Below are 20,046 nucleotides of genomic sequence, written 5' to 3'. Positions count from 1 at the left end.
TCAGCCTGAGCCCCTGGGCTGCAGCCTCAGACCAGCTTCAGCACAAGGACATGTATTAGGAGATGATAAGAGCTTCTAAGAGAATTGCTGGGGAGGCTAAAGACCGGTTTGACTGCATCCAGTTCTTAGTCTCTGGGTCATTCCCTTCAAGGTCCATGGTCTGCCGTGGGTTACCTCTGCCATTTTGTAAGGAGAGGACCAGGCACCTAATTCCACTTCCATCAGACGACACCCAGGGGGCAGAAGTGAGAAGATGCACAGGGGAAGCAGAAGAGGTGAAATGGAAGCCAAATATTCAAAGCAGAAAACTGATGATCATGGCATATGCAAATTACCAATTTGTTTGTATGAACGATACGACAAGAACCAAATACTTTTGTAGGTCACTTAATGGATATCAATATGGCCCTTATATTTAGTCCCAGAGAATAGAATAGACTTGGCCCCTGCCTGAGTGGACATGAGGTCTGGTTAGGAGGAGAGATGAGGACAGGTAGCTCTAGACTGGAGGTGTATCTGCCAGGACAGGGGAGCCCATGGGCTGGGCTACATACAGCATTCACGTTTGTTCCTACCATGTTCCATGGTCCAGCTCAGAAGGCAGTTATCACCCTCCTCTTTGGAATATTATTGCTCTCCTTTTTAATCGACACTCATCTCTCTACCAACCATTTATAAAATACTAGAGTGTATGTTCAGAGAAGGCAATGGCACCCCACTCCAGTACTCTTGCCTGGAGAATCCCATGGATGGAGGAGCCTGGTGGCTGCCGTCTATGGGGTCGCACAGAGTCGGACACGACTGAAGCGACTTAGCAGCAGCAGCAGAGAGAATGTTGTTCTTCCCAGGTGGCACTAGTGGTAAAGAACCCACCTGACAATGTAGAAGACGTAAGAGACGCAGTTTCGGTCCCTGGGTTGGGAAGATACCCCGGAGGAGGGCATGGTAACCCACTCCAGTATTCTCGTCCGGAGAACCCCATGAACAGAGAAGCCTGGAAGGCTACAGCCCACAGGGCTGCAAAAGAGTCCTACATGACTGAAATGATTTAGCATGCACACAGAGAGAGTGTTCTTAGATTGCTTTTTAAAAAATGGTGATGCTATGTATGTTACACATCTAAAAAATAAAGTGATCATTCTTAACAAGAACATTTCAAAAAGTAAGATCCCAGTCCCCTGTTAAATCTACTTAATCCTTCATTACTTCTTACTGCTGGCAAGTTCATTAACATCTTTAGAACAAGATCGAATCATCCCTGACAGGCAAAGGGTAGTTCTGCTTGGCTGGGTAATAGAGTGATTGCATGCTAGCTGGGTACCCTTCACTGCTCTGGGCCTCAGTTTCTCCATCTGTAAAGTGGGCATGACTCAGAAAACACTACCTGCCTCATAGTTTCTTATGAGGCCAAAATAAGCGAATACTTGGCATAGCACCTGGTTCATAGGCAGCATCATAGGAGCGTTTAATTAAAGAATGAGAGAACTTTCTGTGCTGATGTTTCCTTTGTGTGTTGACAGGCTAAGATTCTGTTTTAGCTGCAGGATGGTTTGAGTTAGACGCTGGTTTTCTATTAAAGCTTCTTTGATCTCTTGATCCAACTATTTTAGCAAAGCATGTGGTTTCTGCTTGCAGGGGCGTATGGAGTGGGTGCATTTTATGGTTCTCTTTGATAAGCAGTGTGGTAGGAACATTCAGCTCATGCTTGACAGCTTAATGACTTCCCACGATAATTTCTTATATCTAAGATGATTTTCCTTCAGCCTGGGAGTTGAGACAATGTATTTTGCTAGAAAGTAAATAAGCTTAGAAGGAGGAAATGAGAATTTTCTTTGCTGCTTGCCATGCTCTCGCTTTTTAAAATTTCATAACATGCACTTTCATTAAATAAAAATATCTACCCTTCTTCTTTTTTTTTTTTTCTTTATCTTGTGTTTTGTTCCCCTTGGCTTCACTAAGAGATTTGAAAATGAACTGATGTGGAAGGCAAGCCGAGAAAAGTTTAATGCAGTTTGTACTTTCAACTTGAAAGCTGCTGTTACACCTTTGGCTAAATTTTAGTTAAAGGGTTATGTTAGTTGCTCAGTCACGTCCAACTCTTTGTGACCCCATGGACCATAGTCTGCCAGGCTCCTCTGTCCATGGAATTCTCTAGGCAAGAATACTGGAATGGGTAGCCATTCTTTTCTCCAGTTAGGTATTTCAGCTGTCTTATTCAATTTTTTTTCCTTGATGAAATCTTTTACCCTAATCATGAGAGAAGACACATGTTTAAAAATTAAAAACAAAAGGAATTTCTGTTTTTTTCCAATAAGAAAAAAAATTTGGGGCCACACCATGGAGCATGTGGGATCTTAGTTTCCTGACTAAGGATTGAACTGGTTCCCCTTGTATTTGAAGTACAGAGTGTTAACCACTGGATCACCAGGGAAGTGCTGAGGAATTTGTAACTAAAAATTATCATAAGTAAAACATATATGTCAGAATTCATGGTGGTAGTTGTTTAGTTGCTAAGTCATGTCTGATTCTTATGACCCCATGGACTGTAGCCTGCCAGGCTCCTCTGTCCATGAGATTCCTCAGGCAAGAATACTGGAGTGGATTGCCGTTTCCTTCTCCAAGGAATTGAACCTGGGTCTCCTGCATTGCAGTGGGATTCTTTCCACTGAGCCACCAGGGGAGCCTCATCAAAATTCATAAGTAAGTGTTAGTTGCTTAGTCCTGCCTGACTCTTTGCGACCCCATGGACTGCAGCCCACCAGGATCCTCTGTCCATGAGATTTTCTGGGCAAGGGTACTGGAGTGTGTTGCCATTTCTTTCTCCAGGGGATCTTCCCAACCCAGGGATTGAACCTGGGTCTCCTGCACTGCAGGCAGATTCTTTACTGACTGAGCTAGTCAAAATTTATATGTAATGCCAAAAGAAGGCTTTCATGAAATTGTTTATCTTTTCATGATGAGACATTAGGGTTATAATGTAATCGAATGGCTTAGGATAAATTAAGTGAAAAAAAAAATCAAAAGTGGGAAACAGAAAGAAAGATAGAACCAGTTGGAAATCTTTCATTTAGCAAATATTATCCAGGACAGAACTAGCATGACCTTGGGAGGAAAATGAAGATGTATAAGGAGAAGAGTTGGACAAACACCCAACAAGTACCAAAAAAAGTAGGTCCATGTTTTATAGGAGGTGGTAGAAAGTTTGAGAGGAGACTTTACTTCCTGTTTGGTTGATCAGACAAAGTTTCTCAGAGAGGGAACATTTGCCTGTGCAGTGGGGGATGAATGGATTTTAAGGATTGAGGTTGGCCTTCCTGGTGGAGAAAAAGACATGTAATTAGGAGAGAGGTGAGAAGTGGAGAGTAAATGTTACTGAGTCTGACTTCATACTGCCTGCTGCACGACAGGCCAATAAATCAAGAAACGAGTTGTTGGGGCAAGAAATAACAACTTTATTTTGGAAGGCCAGCAGACTGAAAAGACGGTGGACTAGTGTCCCAAAGACCCATCTTCCATACAGATCTGCATCTACAGAGCGCAGCTCTCCCTGCTTGGCAAGAGACAAGTGAGGCATCTGGTTGTCTTTTTAGAAGACACCAGTCTGTGGGCGATTCATGCCAAATGTGTCACAGTTATGCCAAAGGACATTCACCCAGCATGTTGCATACACCGAGAATATCCCTAAGACTCTACTAGGACAGAAAACATTTTACTCCTTAAAAAAAAAAAATTATCTTCTTGTTTGATAGTTCTAAATGTTACATTTTTCCCCCATGGGGTCAAAAGCTACCTGTGTGATTCTGAGTAGAAAAATAGGGGGCAGAAATCAGGGGTTGCAATTTTTCCATTTCCATTTGTTTGAGAATAGTATTAAAAGCAGAGACATTAACACAGGTCAGAATGTTTCAGCAAGCAAGTTTCAGAAGTTGAATTTTATAACAATAAACCTGTTAAAATATTGCCAGCATTTGGATTTTCTTAAAACAAATATCTTAAAAAAATTTTTTTATTGATATGGGTGTACCTATGGCTCATAAAAAGCCTCTTGATGAAAGCGAAAGAGGAGAGTGAAACAGTTGGCTTAAAGCTCAACATTCAGAAAACTAAGATCATGGCATCTGATCCCATTACTTTATGGGAAATAGATGGGGAAACAGTGGAAACAGTGTCAGACTTTACTTTTTTGGGCTCCAAAATCACAGCAGATGGTGATTGCAGCCATGAAATTAAAAGACACTCCTTGGAAGGAAAGTTATGACCAACCTAGATAGCATATTCAAAAGCAGAGACATTACTTTAGCAACAAAGGTCCTTCTAGTCAAGGCTATGGTTTTTCCAGTAGTCATGTATGGATGTGAGAGTTGGACTGCGAAGAAAGCTGAGCACCGAAGAATTGATGCTTTTGAACTGTGGTGTTGGAGAAGACTCTTGAGAGTCCCTTAGACTGCAAGGAGATTTAACCAGTCCATTCTAAAGGAGATCAGTCCTGGGTGTCCCTTGGAAAGAATGATGCTAAAGCTGAAACTCCAGTACTTTGGCCACCTCATGGGAACAGTTGACTCATTGGAAAAGAGTCTGATGCTGGGAGGGATTAGGGGCAGGAGGAGAAGGGGATGACAGAGGATGAGATAGCTGGATGGCATCACTGACTCGATGGACGTGAGTTTGAGTGAACTCCGGGAGTTGGTGATGGACAGGGAGGCCTGGCGTGCTGCAATTCACGGGGTTGCAAAGAGTCAGACACGACTGAGCAACTGAACTGAACTAAACTGATGACTGATTCTTGCTGATATATGACAGAAAACCACAAAATTCTGTAAAGCAATTATCCTCCAATTAAAAAAATAAAGTGGCAAAAAAAATTTTATTGAAATATAGTTGATTTACAAAGTTGTATTTCAGGTGTACAGAATAGTGATTCAGTTATATATATATAATAGTGATTCAGAATAGTGATTCAGTTATATATATATATATATGTATGTATATTTTCTTTCTTAGGTTCTTTTCCACAATAGATTAAGTGATTCAAGTATACACACACACACACATTTCCCTGGTGGCTCAGACGCTGCACTGCCTGTAGTACAGGAGACTGGGTTTAATCCCTGGATCAGGAAGATGCCATGGAGAATGGAATGGCAACCCATTCCACTATTCTTGCCTGGAGAATTTCATGGACTGAGGATCCTGGTAGGCTACAATCCACGGGGTTGCAAAGAATTGGACACAACTGAGCAACTAACACACTCACACAAACACACATTAAATATATATTCTTTTAAAGGTTCTTTTCCGTTATAGATTAAGTATTATTCCGTGTGCTATACAGTAAGACCTATTGTTTATCAGTTTTATATACAGTAGTGTTTGTGTGTTGGGCTTCCCTGATAGCTCAGTTGGTAAAGAATCCACCTGCAATGCAGGAGACCCCAGTTTGATCCCTGGGTTGGGAAGATCTTCTGGAGAAGGGAAAGGCTACCCATTTCAGTATTCTGGCCTAGAGAATTCCAGGGACTGTATAGTCCATGGGGTCGCAAAAAGTCAGACATGACTGCTGTTAATATATCCCTCTCTCCACGCCTTTCCCCTTTGGTAACCATAAGTTGTTTTTTGTCAGTGAGTCTATTTCTGTTTTGTGAGTAATTTCATTTACATCATTTAAAAAAATTCCAAATATAAACAGTATCATATGATATTTAAAACAAGTACATTTCTTGTTGATGGCAACTAAATGGTCTTTGCAGTATTTTAATCATATGGTAGGTTCCATCTGTTCAGTACACTTTTGAGTTGCTTTACATACATGTGCATGTCTAGTGGTGTGTGTCTTCTGTACTGTTCCTGCAAGTTTGCTATTAAAGTATATTAAGCTTTTAAAAAATCTAGGAATAATTTCCATTTTGTTATACACCCAGATTTGCTGTGTCCACCATCAAAGTGATGTCATGACCTCAGGGAAATGAGTGAGCTTTGTGTTACTGGTTCTTTGGGATACATCTTCGGCATATGAATAATTTAAAGGATCTGGGCTCTACCACACATAAACACACAGCATTTCCTTGCCAGAGGAAACCAAAATGAAGTTTTTGGAAAACACAGAATTATTTCAGTATGACAAACTCTAGGGATATCATCATATTCATTAAGTCGACTTGGTTTGTAATTCCTGATACCTACTGGTGAGGTGTGAATGAGAATAGAAATTGAATCTGCCTTCACTTCTAAACTCATCTGCAGTAACAGGAAGAGCTGGCAGACACTGTATTTGTAAAATGTGCTTATACCCTCATCTACCTCTATCTCTGAAGACATGTTTAGAATTTTGTCTTACACTTGCCTAAGTTTAAGAATATTTTCCCAATTATTTTAAAATTGTAGTCATTGTTAATAAAACCTGGGGAGGGATGCAGGGGAAAACCTATCTACTGATTGTTTCATTTAATAGTTTGCAGTTGGATGAAACAGATGTGATAAACATGCACTGCAGCTTTATCCTAATAGGCTTGTAGGGACCCTATGACAGGTGGAAAGTTATCCATAAAGATCCTCTTGGTACTTCAGGAAGTAAATTTGCCTGAGAAGAGGTCATTGTACATAAAGGTACATTAGTTTGGCTTCTGATGGTCAGGAATAAGGTGTGTTTTCTGTGGATTCTGTGATGACCTTCAGGTGTGCAGGTGTCTTGCTGAGAAGTATGGCAGTGTCACTGGGAAAGTACACATTTGACATGAAGTGTATAGATATTTTTGTATTAGTGCTGCAATCTGCAACAGTTACTGTGTTTTAGAAAAAGTTGTAACCACTGAATGTGTTTTAACTATTTGATCCTCCCAACAGTCCCATGGTGCTGTTATCATTCTCTTCTTACAGATGAGGAGCCTGAAGCCCAGAGAGATCCATTAATGTGCACATGGCCATGTGGCTAGAAATTGGTTTGGGAAGGATTTGACCCAGGTGGTCTGTCTCCAGAGCCCCACTCAGCCTGGACATCTACATATAAGTTTTCTTAAAAGCATGTGGAGTCAAAAAATGTTGGTATAAGAGACCAATTTAAGAAATATTGCTATTAATGTTTGCATTAATTTAGCAAACATATTGACTACCGGGGATACAATGGGACGAAACAGGGTGCCTGGGAGCTCTGCTAGTAGTCCAGTGGTTGAGAATCTGACTTGCAGTGCAAGAGATACTGGTTCAATCCCTGGTCTGGGAACATCTCACATGTCACAGAGCAACTAAGCCCGTGAGCCACAACTATTGAAGCTTGTATGCCTGGAGCCTGTACTCCTCAACAAGAGAAGCCACTTCAGTGAAAAGCCCATGCCCCACAACTAGAGAGTAGCCCCCAATCTCCACAACTAGAGAAAGCCCACATACAGCAAAGGAGACCCACCATAGCCAATAAATAAATCTTAAAAAAAAAAAATGACACCCGTCTCATAGGACGTATTTCCTCTAGATATGAATATGAAATAGGAGTGAAGTGCAGACTCAACAATATCACATTGTAACTAATTAAAAGGTTGGACTTGGCTTTTTAAAAATGGAAATATAATTTGTATGTCATACAATGCACCATTTAAAAGTATTTAACACAAAGTTTTGCAGTCATCACCCCTATCTAGTTTCGGGGCATTTTTATCATCTCCCCAAAATCCTATACCCGTTAGCAGTCACTCCCATTCTCCTCACCTCCCAGTGCCTACCAACTAACCACTCTCTTTCTTTATAGATTTGTCTGTTCTGGACATTTCATATAAAAAGAGTCACAATTTAGGGCCTTCTGTGTCTGACTTCTTTCACTTAGCATCACGTTTTCAAGGTTCCCCCATGCTGTAGCATAAATCAGTACTTCATTCCTTTCTGTTGGCTGAATAATACTTCATTGTATGGACAAGACCCCATTTTGTTTTCCCATGTATCAGCCCATGGGCGTGCCTTTGCTTTAACATTGTGTGTCTGGAAAGGCTCCCTGTTAAAAATAAAATTTTAATTCAGTCAGATCTTTTATTTTAGATCTACCAAGGGTTCCAACTCCATCTACCTCAAAGGTTTTATGACAAAAGCCACCACTGTAATCAACCAGGCAAAACTTTCATTGAAATATTATGTTTTTGTCAGATTTTCCCTTGACTGTAAATGACTTCTGTTTTAGGACCTTGAATTGGGTGGATAATTCTTGGCCTCCCATACCTGGAGCTTCACCAGGTTCTTATAGACCAAACAGGAAACAGGAATGCAGTTGGCCCTGTGTATCAACAGGTTCTGTATTCTCAGATTCATCCAACCATGGACTGAAAATATTCAGGAAAAGAGATTCCAGAAAGTTCCAAAAAGCAAAACTTCAATTTGCTGTGCACTGGCACCTATTTACATTGCATTTATATTAGTACTGTAAGTAATCCAGAAATGATTTAAAGTATACAGGAGGATATGTTTCAGTTAGATGTAAATACTATACCATTTTATATAAAGAACTTGAGCATCCACAGCATTTGATATCTGAGGGGGTCCTCGAACGGTGGATACTGAAGGACAACTGTATGTGTTTGTGTCTTTAAATTTTCTCTGAAGTGCTTCTTTTCCTTATTACTTTGCAGTAGCTGGACTCCAGGGTATTCTTTTGTATTTGATTTACTTTTTCCTTTTCTGAGTTGTTAAGTCTGGCTCTGTTGCCATGATCTGCAATTCTCTTGAGACTTAGATTCATTTCTGGCTTTTCCTAAAATTCGTCTTTGTCAATTTTCAGGTTGATCCAGTCTTCACAAGGGAAGTAAAAGCCAAAGTAAAGAGGTAAGTATGGGAGTTCCCTGGTGGTCCAGTGGTTAAAACTCCAGGCTTCCAATGCAGAGGATTCAGGCTTGATCCCTGGTCAGGGAATGGTAAAGAACCTGCCTGCCAATGCAGGTGCAATTCCTGGTTCAGGAAGATGCCCTGGAGGAGGGCATGGCAACCCACTCCAGTATCCTTGCCTGGAGAATCCCATAGACAGAGGAGCCTGGTGGGCTACAGTCCATGGGGTCACAAAGAGTCGGACATGACTGAAGCAACAGGGAACTGAGGTCCCACATGCTGAGTGACATGATGAAATACATTTTTTAAAAAAAGAGAGATAAGCATAGGGAGTGAACAGATATTTTGCAGGAGAGGAAGCCTAGTGACTGATAAATAATCCCAGTTCCCAGCATTCACCGTGTCCCAGGCTCTGTTCCCAGCACTTCATTAATAATTCCTCCTTTAATCTCCTGATGATCCTGTGAGAATCTGGGTGCTACTCCTTTCCCCATTGACAACCCTGGAAGCTGACATGCTGGGAGCATGGATGCACGTGTGAAGACATACAACCTCACTAGGTCAGGAAATGCCCAGGAAACCCACTTTGAGGTTATAATTGTCCCTTACCTCATGGGTCAAAACCGAAAAACAACAACAACAACAACTAAAAATCTGCTGGTGAGGGGGAAAATTGCAGCCATTCCTTTGGAAAGCAATTTGCCAGGGTCTTTGCTATCAATTGCATTTTTCTGCCCGTAACAGAGACCAGGGCTTCCCTGGTGGCTCAGTGGTAAAGAATCCTCCTGCCAGTGCAGGAGATGCAGGTTTGATCCCTGGGACAGGAAGATCCCCTGGAGGACGAAATGGCAACCCACTCCAGCATTCTTACCTGGAAAATCCCATGGACAGAGGAGCCTGGTTGGCTACAGTCCACGAGGTCCCAAAACAGTCAGACACGACTTAGTGACTAAACAGCAACCACAGAGACCCAACAATGCTGGCTTACACACCCAGGGGTTTTAACTGCTCACATCAAAAAAATCGGATGTCATTGGTCCAGGACCAAGTAAGACTTCAGAGACGTTGTCTCCTGTCTCTCTTTCCTGTGGTCCCTACCCGTGACTTCCATTTCTAGGATGACTGTAGCTGTAGAACTCACACATCACTTTCCCTGTTCTAGGTGGGGAGACGGGGCAGGACAAGAGCCAGAAGGATCCTCTCCCGTGCGGGTCAGCCCCCCTTTATGTGTATATCCTCACCCTCCCAGGATCCCAGCTCCTCCTCCTGGCCACTCCACCACCCCAGAGGACTGGGAAACACTGATTTCACCCCTATATGCAATCAGGTGTCTTTATATTGCTCACAGATACAGAATGCATGTATGTAAAAGTATAACCAGTTAACTGAAATGATAACCTCAACACCGTGAGACTGGAGAGGGTTGGGGGAATGGGGAAGAATGTCCGTACTGTCAAGTGAGAAAAATAAAACAAGGCAAAACCTCTGTGACAAAGGTGGTGTTACACTCTTTGTTTTACTATTTCTATTTCTCTCTGTTTATGATACATCTATGATTATCTATTTGAATATCTTTTCTAATATTTATCTTTATTTATTTATTTGACTGAACTGGGTCTTAGTTGTGGCATGTGGGCTTTAGTTCCCTGACCAGGGATTGAACCCAGACTCCCTGCATTGGGAGCACGGAATCTTAGCCACTGGACCACCAGGGGTACTCACCCTCTCTGAGTATCTTTTAAAAAGCACTGGGACTGTTTATAATAGCCAGGACATGGAAGCAACCTAGATGTCCATCAGCAGACAAATAGATAAGAAAGCTGTGGTACATATACACAATGGAGTATTACTCAGCCATTAAAAAGAATACATTTGAATCAGTTCTAATGAGATGGATGAAACTGGAGCTGATTATACAGAGTGAAGTAAGCCAGAAAGAAAAACACCAATACAGTATACTAACACATATATATGGAATTTAGAAAGATGGTAACGATAACCCTCTATGCGAGACAGCCAAAGAGACACAGATGTATAGAACAGACTTTTGGACTCTGTGGGAGAGGGAGAGGGTGGGATGATTTGGGAGAATGGCATTGAAACATGTATAATAATCATGTAAGAAACGAATCGCCAGTCTGGGTTCGATGTAGCATACAGGATGCTTGGGGCTGGTGCACTGGGATGACCCAGAGAGATAGTATGGGGATGGAGGTGGGAGGGGGGGGTTCAGGATTGGGAACTCATGTACACCCGTGGCAGATTCATGTTGATGTATGGCAAAACCAATACAGTATTGTAAAGTAAAATAAAAAATAAAAAAATAAATAAAAATTATAAGTCATATTAAAAAAAAGCATTGGGAAAAAGGCTGCATTATTAGGAAAGGTTTGTTTTCTAAATCACTCAGAGAAAAATGTCAAGAGCCACATCTCTGACGTCCAGTATCTGAGAATCATGTGTCTTGTTGGTCAGAAGGATTCAGGATGGAAGCAGGTGTGTTCACAGGCTTCCTCCCTCATCAGGGATGGAAATAGAATGGATTCTCACTCCAGTATGGTTTTCTGTACTGAACCCTTTATCAATCATGCTTCCCTGGTGATCTAAGATACTTCTCCAAAATTGTCATCTTTCCTCCCAGCCTCTCCCTGTAAGATTCCCGGCCGTAGGTGCTCTCTGCTCCCTGTTGTTTCAGGACCCCTGGGGTACGACTGATCAGGGAGATGGCTCAGGAAGACCTCCATGCTGTCATGAAGAATTGCTTCGCGCTGGTGAATAGCTCTGTCTCTGAAGGCATGTCAGCCGCAATTCTGGAGGTAATGATCTAACGAGCCCCGAGAGTGGAAATATGAAATTGTCGATCACCCCTTTTCTTAGTTATGGAGGTGATGCATTTGTCAATAAAGCTGTGTGCTTCTTAAAGCTAACAAGCACAGCAGCGTCTCTTTGGGAGCTCTAAAGTAGTTTTGAAGTTCTAGCTGGGATTTAAAAATACTATTTTCTTTCTCCTTGCCATTTTTCCTTGCCAGTGACAAAATGAAATAAAACTAGGATAGCGTCGCCTCTCTGACTCACCAAGTAGCTTCAGTGGGAAGGTGATGGAAACTATGAAGGGCTGGGACAGGATGTGGATAAAGGTGTGTTTTGTAGGGAGCCTTCTTTTGTCTTGATTTCTTCTCCCTCTTTTCAATGTGTGCGATGATCCCAGAATTTAGGGGATAAGAAAGGGAGGGGCTTGTGCACAGGGGGTGGGTGTGGTAACAGAGAGGAGTGGTTACAGATGCACAGGAAGGTGGGAATGAGGGTGGACCGAATCTCTCCATCTAGTGCTCAGCTCTGAAAAAATCACTTCCTGGACTTTCCTGGTTGCTCAGTGGTTAAGACTATACTTTCCACTGCAGGGGACGAGGGTTCAACCCCTGGCTGGGGAACTAAGATTGCACACACCACCGTGCTGCGCAGCCAAAAAGAAAAGAAAAGGAAAATTGCATACTACTCTACTTGGGCTAAATATGCACATCCCAGCACAACCTTGCAGTCCATTGCTGGACTTTTCTGCATTGAAATAAGCCCCTGCTCTTGAAAATCTGGCAGGCTCTAGTTTGACTGTATCAACTCTTGGGTAGAGGACTTAATCCAACCTTGAAGCCCTTTGCAGTCTCTTCTTACTGAGCGTTTTCCATAATTGGGTGTTTACCTAGGATATCTTTTTTTTTTTTTTTTTTTGTATCTTAAAAAAAATTTGTTTGGCTGTGCAGCATGGCATGTGAGATCTTAGTTCTCTGACCAGGGATTGAAACTGTGTTCCCGCATTGATAAAATGGAGTCTTAACCACTGGACTGCCAGGAAAGTCCCAACCTGGATATCTTTTAAAACTTTTTCTGCTTTTTTTGGCCGTGCCCTGGAACTTCAGGGATCTTAGTTCCCAGGATTAAACCCTGGGCCCACAGTAATGAAAGTGTGGAGTGCCAACCGCTGGACCATCAGGGAATTCCCTTACCCGGGTATCTTAACGGCTTTGTGCTAGTGACTTGAGGTCATCACCAGTGTGCACTTAATACAGAAGGGTTTTTGCTTTCTTTTATTTTGCTATTGGTTCATGGCATGCTGGGTTCCTTTAAGAGTGATATTAGTAAAGAGGAGATGCCATCTGTCCTGTCATAACCAGCTTTCAGTGCTGAGTTGTCTTCATATCCCTAAATCACAAGCCATTGAATGTATGGCATTTCCTATAGTTCTTTACACATGCCTTACAGACAATGGATGCCATAGAAGTCCTATGGATTAGCACTTGATAAAACCCCCTGTTCAGTTCAGTTCAGTTCAGTCGCTCAGTCGTGTCCAACTCTTTGCGACCCCTTGCAATACAGCAAGCCAGGCCTCCCTGTCCATCACCAACTCCCGGAGTTTACTCAAACTCATGTCCATGAGTCGGTGATGCCATCCAACCACCTCATCTTCTGTCACTCCCTTCTCCTCCTGCCTTCAATCATTCCCAGCATCAGGGCCTTTTCCCTCTTGTGAGTGAGTCAGTTTGTCCCATCGGGTGGCCAAAGTATTGGAGTTTCAGCTTCAGCATCAGGCCTTCCAATGAATATTCAGGACTGATTTCCTTTAGGATTGACTGGTTGGATCTCCTTGCAGTCCAAGGGACTCTCAAGAGTCTGTCTCCTCCAACACCACAGTTCAAAAGCATCAGTTCTTCAGCACTCAGCTTTCTTTATAGTCCAACTCTCACATCCATACATGACCACTGGAAAAATCATAGTTTTGACCAGATGGACCTTTGTTGGCAAAGTAATGTCTCTGCTTTTTCATATGCTGTCTAGGTTGGTCATAACTTTTCTTCCAAGCAGCAAACGTCTTTTAATTTCATTGCTGCACTCATCATCTGCAGTAATTTTGGAGCCCCCCCCAAAATAGTCTCTCACTGTTTCCTTATCTGTTTGCCATGAAGTGATGGGACCAGATGCCGTGATCTTCATTTTCTGAATGTTGAGTTTGAAGTCAACTTTTTCACTCTCCACTTTCACTTTCATCAAGAGGCTCTTTAGTTCTTCACTTTCTGTCATAAGGGTGGTATCATTTGCATATCTGAGGTTATTGATATTTCTCCTGGCAGTCTTGATTCCTGCTTGTGCTTCATCCAGTCCAGCATTTCGAATGATGTACTCTGCATATAAGTTAAATAAACAGGGTGACAATATACAGCCTTGATGTACTCCTTTCCTGATTTGGAACCAGTCTGTTGTTCCATGTACAGTTGTAACTATTGCTTCTTGATCTGCATAGAGATTTCTCAGGAGGCAGGTCAGGTGGTCTGGTATTCCCATCTCTTGAAGAGTTTTCCAGTTTGTTGTGATCCACACAGTCAAAGGCTTTGGCATAGTCAATAAAGCAGAAGTAGATGTTTTTCTGGCACTCTTTCCCTTTTTCAGATGATCCAATGGATGTTGGTAATTTGGTCTCTGGTTCCTCTGCCTTTTCTAAATCCAGCTTGAACAGCTGGAAGTTCACGGTTCACGTACTGTTGAAGCCTGGCTTGGAGAATTTTGAACGTCACTTTGCTGGCATGTGAGATGAGTGCAATTGTGTGGTAGTTTAAGCATTCTTGCCTTTCTTTGGGATTGGAATGAAAAATCATGTTTTCCAGTCCTGTGGCCACTGCTGAGCTTTCTAAATTTGCTGACATATTGAGTGCAGCACTTCCATAGCATCATCTTTTGGGATTTGAAATAACTCAACTGGACTTCCATCATCCCCACTAGCTTTGTTCGTAGTGATGCTTCCTAAGGCCCACTTGACTTCACATTCCAGGATGTCTGGCTCTAGGTGAGTGATCACACCATCGTGATTATCCGGGTCATGAAGATCTTTTTTGTATAGTTCTTCTGTGTATTCTTGCCACCTCTTCTTAATATCTGCTTCTGTTAGGTCCATACTATTTCTGTCCTTTATTGAGCCCATCTTTGCATGAAATGTTCCCTTGGTATCTCTCATTTTCTTGAAGAGATCTCTAGTCTTTCACATTCTGTTGTTTTCCTTTATTTCTTTACATTGACCACTGAGGAAGACTTTCTTATCTCTCCTTGCTATTCTTTGGAACTCTGCATTCAGAGAGGTATATCTTTCCTTTTCTCCTTTGCCTTTTGCTTCTCTTCTTTTCACAGCTATTTGTAAGGCCTCCTCAGACAGCCATTTTGCCTTTTTGCATTTCTTTTTCATGGGGATGGTCTTGATCACTGCCTCCTGTACAATGTCACGAACCTCCGTCATAGTTCTTTAGGCACTCTGTCAGATCTAATGCCTTGAATCTATTCCCTTTGAATCTAATCCCTTGAATCCCTTGAATCTATTTCTACCCCCTGCAGAAAAGGAAATGTTTGGCCACTGGTCCTCCGAGTCTTTGAATCACATTTCACATCTGCATTCTCATAACCCTAGTTTTTTTACTTCAGGGTCTACTTAATTAGAGTGATGCTATTATTGTATCATAAGTGTTTGTAACATCCATTTATTCATTTGGACACTAGTTGAATTTACTGACCAAAGGTACAATTTGTGAATTTTGATGTTTCAGAGGTCATGGTAAATAAATAAGGCAGGAAAAAAAAAATCATGCTCCATAAACTTAAGAAATGACTGATGTTGTATGCCTAATTGTTGAGGCCTGATAGAGGCCATGGCTAAAATAGGCCGGAGCAAGCATCCTGGAAACAGCTGAGACACTGCCCAAGCGGGATCAAAATCAATTACCCCCGACGGGAGGACTCAGCCTGTCAGCATGCTCCCTGTAGCCTGGTCTGTGCCAATCGGGACGAGGATAAAAATCTCCTAAGAAAGCCTGCACGCACGAAAATCTAGCCAATTAGTAGATGCAAAGAGGCCCTTGTAACCAATCTAACCTTGCCAATTTCCTGTCTTTGTCTTAAACCTATAAATACTGCTGTAATCCAGGGCTCGGGGCTCTGGCTCTATTCCACTGTGTTGGATGTGGCCAGGGCCCTGGCTTGAGCTAGCAATAAATTCCCTTTTTGCGTTCGCATTGCTGTGGATGTCTTGTTCTCTCAGTTCTGGGGATTTGGACCTTGGGCATAACATTTGGGGGCTCGTCCGGGATCCCCTGACTGAGAAGAACAACACTTTCCAGGCATAAGGGAAGCCTCACTAGGAGGACATATATCTGGATGTCGGCATCAGGTCAGGGGGCGAAAGAGTCACCCGGCCAGCATAAGTCCGAGGCCCAACATTCGAGCTGGAAGGCAGCTGGTCTGTGAGCCGTTCTGTAAAATAATGGGGAAAAATGTTTCTTCCAATCCTGAGTCTGGTGGGCAGTGGATGCCCTTCGGTAAGGTAACTTTGGGGAACAGGACAACAGCAACCCGGAATAAACCTAGTTCAGTGTTTTTGGCTGATATTTGTTTGTCTACTGTCTGTTGCTTGTCTCTGTGTGCCGGCACCGTGCTTGCTTTTTGTGTGCTTATTGTGGGTGTTGCCGTCATGGGTCAGAGTTATTCTACACCACTATCCGTAATGACTGACCATTTTTCTGATTTTAAGTCCAAGGCTCAGAACCTATCAATGCTAGTAAAAAAGAACAAGCTAAGAACCCTATGCTCATCTGAGTGGCCGACATTTCAGGTTAGCTGGCCGCCGGAGGGAACTTTCAGCCTGCCGGTCATCTGCGCTGTTAAAAAAAAAAATAATGGCTCCTGACCCTCGGGGACATCCGGACCAAGCTCCTTACATCCTGGTCTGGGAAAATTTCGTAAAAGACCCTCAAGTTTGGCTGAAACCCTTTATTCACAACCCCTCCAGTGCTTCTGTTCCACAGGTCTTGGTCGTGGCGGCCCCCCAGGAAAAAGACCATGAGGCACGGGAGAGCCGGAAAAAACCGATACTCCAGGAATCTTCTCTATACCCTAGTCTGATTGATTTAGACACTGAAATCTCGCCTCCTCCATATATCCCGCCACCCTTGCTGCCACAGGTACCTCAGACGTCGTCCGCAGAACAAAGGGGGAACCCAGAACCCTCAGCTCCACAGCAGGAGTAGGGGCCAGCCCAGGGAACTCCCAGAAGGACCCGAGGGGGTGGAGATTCGTCCGACTACGGGAGCCGAGAGGCACCTTCATCCACCGTTCAGGCGCTTCCTGTCCATGTTGGGCTGGCAAACCCTGACAGGGAACGGACCTACCAATACTGGCCCTTCTCTACTAGTGACTTATATAACTGGAAAGCTCAAAACCCCTGTTTTTCTGAAAAACCCCAAGGCCTTATTGATCTTTTAGATTCTATCCTGTTTACTCACAACCCTACTTAGGATGCTTGTCAGCAGCTGTTGCAGGTGTTTTTACTATGGAGGAGAGGGAACGAATTCTGTCAGAGGCACGAAAACATGTCTTAGGCGTGGATGGAAGGCCCACAATGCAGCCCCACCTGGTCGAAGAAGGGTTCCCCTTATTGCGACCGAACTGGGATTTTGAATGCGCTAAAGGTAGGGAGTGTCTCCGAGTGTACCGCCGGACTTTGATGGCTGGCCTCCGGGCAGCCGCCAGGAGACCAACCAATTTGGCTAAAGTAAATCAAGTAAGGCAGGAGCCAGATGAGAGCCCAGCAGCCTTTTTAGAGAGGTTAATGGAGGCTTTCAGGCAGTATACGCTCATGGACCCTCAGGCTGACGAGTCACACGCTGCAGTTTTGCTAGCCTTTGTTAATCAGGCAGCTCCGGATATCAGGAGGAAGTTGCAGAAGATAGAGAGGCTGGGAGAACAGACAATACAAGATCTGGTAAGGGCAGCTAAAAAGGTGTTCAATAACAGAGAGACCCCTGAGGAAAAGGAGGAACGAATTAGATGGAAAAAAAATACATAAAAAAAGATCAGACAGGAAAAAAGAAAATATAGAGCTGAAAAAAACTGGAGGAATCAAAAAAAAAACTGGCTCAAATCCTTTTTGCGGGGACAAAAACGGGGCCCGATTCCCAGAGAACTAGAGACACCCGGTCAGGAGGAGGGGAGAAACCAGCTAGACAGGCCCTAAAGAGAGACCAATGCGCCTACTGCAAAGAGCAGGGACATTGAAAAAATGAGTGCTCCAAAAGAGACCTGAAGAGAAAGACTACCAGAAAAGAAAATCTCCATCGGGGACTCGCGTCTTATATGCAGGAAAAGATAGCGACTGGGGGGGTCAGGGCCCAGCACCTCTCCCCAAGTCCTGGGTAACTATTAATGTGGAGGGGAAACCGGTCGGCTTCACGGTAAATATGGGAGCCAAATACTCAGTTCTCAATCAAAAATTTGGGCCGATGTCCAAAAAGACTAGCTTGGTCCAGGGAGCCACTGGGACAAAGAGATATTACTGGACTACTAAACGAAAAGTGGACTTGGGAGCCCAACAGGTGTCCTACTCATTTCTGGTGATCCCGGAATGTCTGGCCCCTTTATTAGAAAGAGACCTGTTGGCCAAATTCAATGCGCAAATTCACTTTGACTCTGGGGGGATATCAGTCACAGACGGGCTTGGACAACCAATCCATGTTTTATCCCTGGCACTGAGAGATAAATACAGACTATATTCACCAAAGCCCCCTGCAGCTATGGATCCTGCTATGCAACAGTGGATTCAGAAATACCCTCTGGCCTGGGCAGAAATAGCAGGAGCAGGACTGGCTAAACAAAGACCTCCCATTGTTGTTGAATTAAAAGCAAAGGCTACTCCTGTGAGGGTGAAACAGTATCCCATGAGCCAGGAGGCCCGGCAAGGAGTTATGCCACACATCCAGCGCCTCCTAAAGGCAGGAATTCTCAAAAAGTGCCGGTCCCCATGGAATACTCCCCTATTACCTGTGAAAAAGCCCGGGGGAACAGACTTTAGACCAGTCCAAGATCTTCATGAAGTCAACAAACGGGTGAATGACATTCATCCCACTGTCCCTAACCCATATACCCTCCTGAGCTGCTTGTCACCAGACTATGTTTGATATACAATCTTAGACTTGAAAGATGCCTTTTTCAGTTTGCCTCTGGCTCCCCAGAATCAGGAGATCTTCGCATTCAAATGGACTGACGAGGACAGCCAAACTGTGGGGCAGCTGACCTGGACTCGCCTTCCACAGGGATTCAAAAACTCACCCACGTTGTTCAGTGAGGCTCTGGGCGAAGACCTCTGTGAGTACCAAACCAGCCACCCCGATGTTGTTCTGTTACAGTATATAGATGACCTCATGCTGGCCGCTACGACTAAAGAGGTATGCCTAAAAGCTACAGGCGATCTCCTCCAGACTTTGGGGACATTGGGGTACCGGGCAAGTGTGAAAAAGGCCCAAATTGCTAGACAAGAAGTCATTTATTTGGGATATAAAATAAAACAGGGGCAGAGATGGTTGACTCAGGCTATGAAAGAGACTATTCTACACATCCCTGAGCCAATGACTCCCCAGCAGGTGAGAGAGTTTTTAGGGACGGTTGGGTACTGCAGGCTATGGATTATGGGGTTTGCTAAAAAGGCCCGACCTCTATATAAAAAAAACAGAAAATAGAGACTGGACTTAGACTGAGCCAATGAGGCGGGCATTTCAGGAACTTCGACAGGCACTACTAGATGCCCTTGCTCTTCCGGACCTGGCTAAGCTGTTTGCACTGTTTGTGGATAAAAAGCAAGAAGTAAAAAAGAGAGTCTTGATGCAACAATGGAGACCTTGGAGGCGGCCTGTGACATATCTCTCTAAACGACTGGACCCAGTGGCTGCAGGATGGCCTCCCTGTCTCCGTATCATTGTGGCCACTGCTCTCCTTGTCCATGATGCTGACAAGCTGACTTATAGACAGAGCCTCCTGGTCTACATTCCTCATGCGATAGAGGAGATCCTCAAACAGCCACCAGGTAAGTAGATTTCTAACGTTCGCTTAACCCACTACCAGGCCCTGCTGCTGGATGCTCCCCGAATATCCTTTCAGACACCTTGTTTTCTAAACCCTGCCACTCTGCTGCCCATCCCGGCGGAGGACAGGCCCCTCCATGACTGTGTTAAAGTGTTAGCTGAGGTAACCGCCATATGAAAAGACCTCAGCAACTTGCCATTAAAAAACAGTGAGCTAATATGGTTCACGGATGGGAGCAGTTATATAAAAGATAGACAGAGAAAAGCGGGGGCAGCCATAGTAGACGACACTGGGAGGGTCATCTGGGCTGAGGCTTTACCCCCTGGAACATCCGCCCAAAAAGCAAAACTGATAGCTGTAATACAA

At 43.6% G+C, this 20,046-nt stretch overlaps 1 protein-coding gene across 1 annotated transcript in view; it reads left to right on the top strand.

The window, feature by feature from the left end:
- GLT1D1 (glycosyltransferase 1 domain containing 1) overlaps nt 1–20,046 on the top strand; it is a 126,028-nt gene that overhangs the window by 73,825 nt on the left and 32,157 nt on the right. Inside the window, exons 9-10 of the mRNA XM_040250584.1 lie at nt 8,753–8,796; nt 11,492–11,612. Coding sequence (XP_040106518.1) covers nt 8,753–8,796; nt 11,492–11,612 — 165 coding nt within the window. The remainder of the gene's footprint in view (nt 1–8,752; nt 8,797–11,491; nt 11,613–20,046) is intronic.

Source organism: Oryx dammah, unplaced genomic scaffold (assembly GCF_014754425.2).
Source record: "Oryx dammah isolate SB20612 unplaced genomic scaffold, SCBI_Odam_1.1 HiC_scaffold_12, whole genome shotgun sequence".
Taxonomy (NCBI): domain Eukaryota; kingdom Metazoa; phylum Chordata; class Mammalia; order Artiodactyla; family Bovidae; genus Oryx; species Oryx dammah.
Note: the sequence above shows the minus strand (reverse complement) of the source record. Positions and strands in the feature narration are given on the sequence as shown.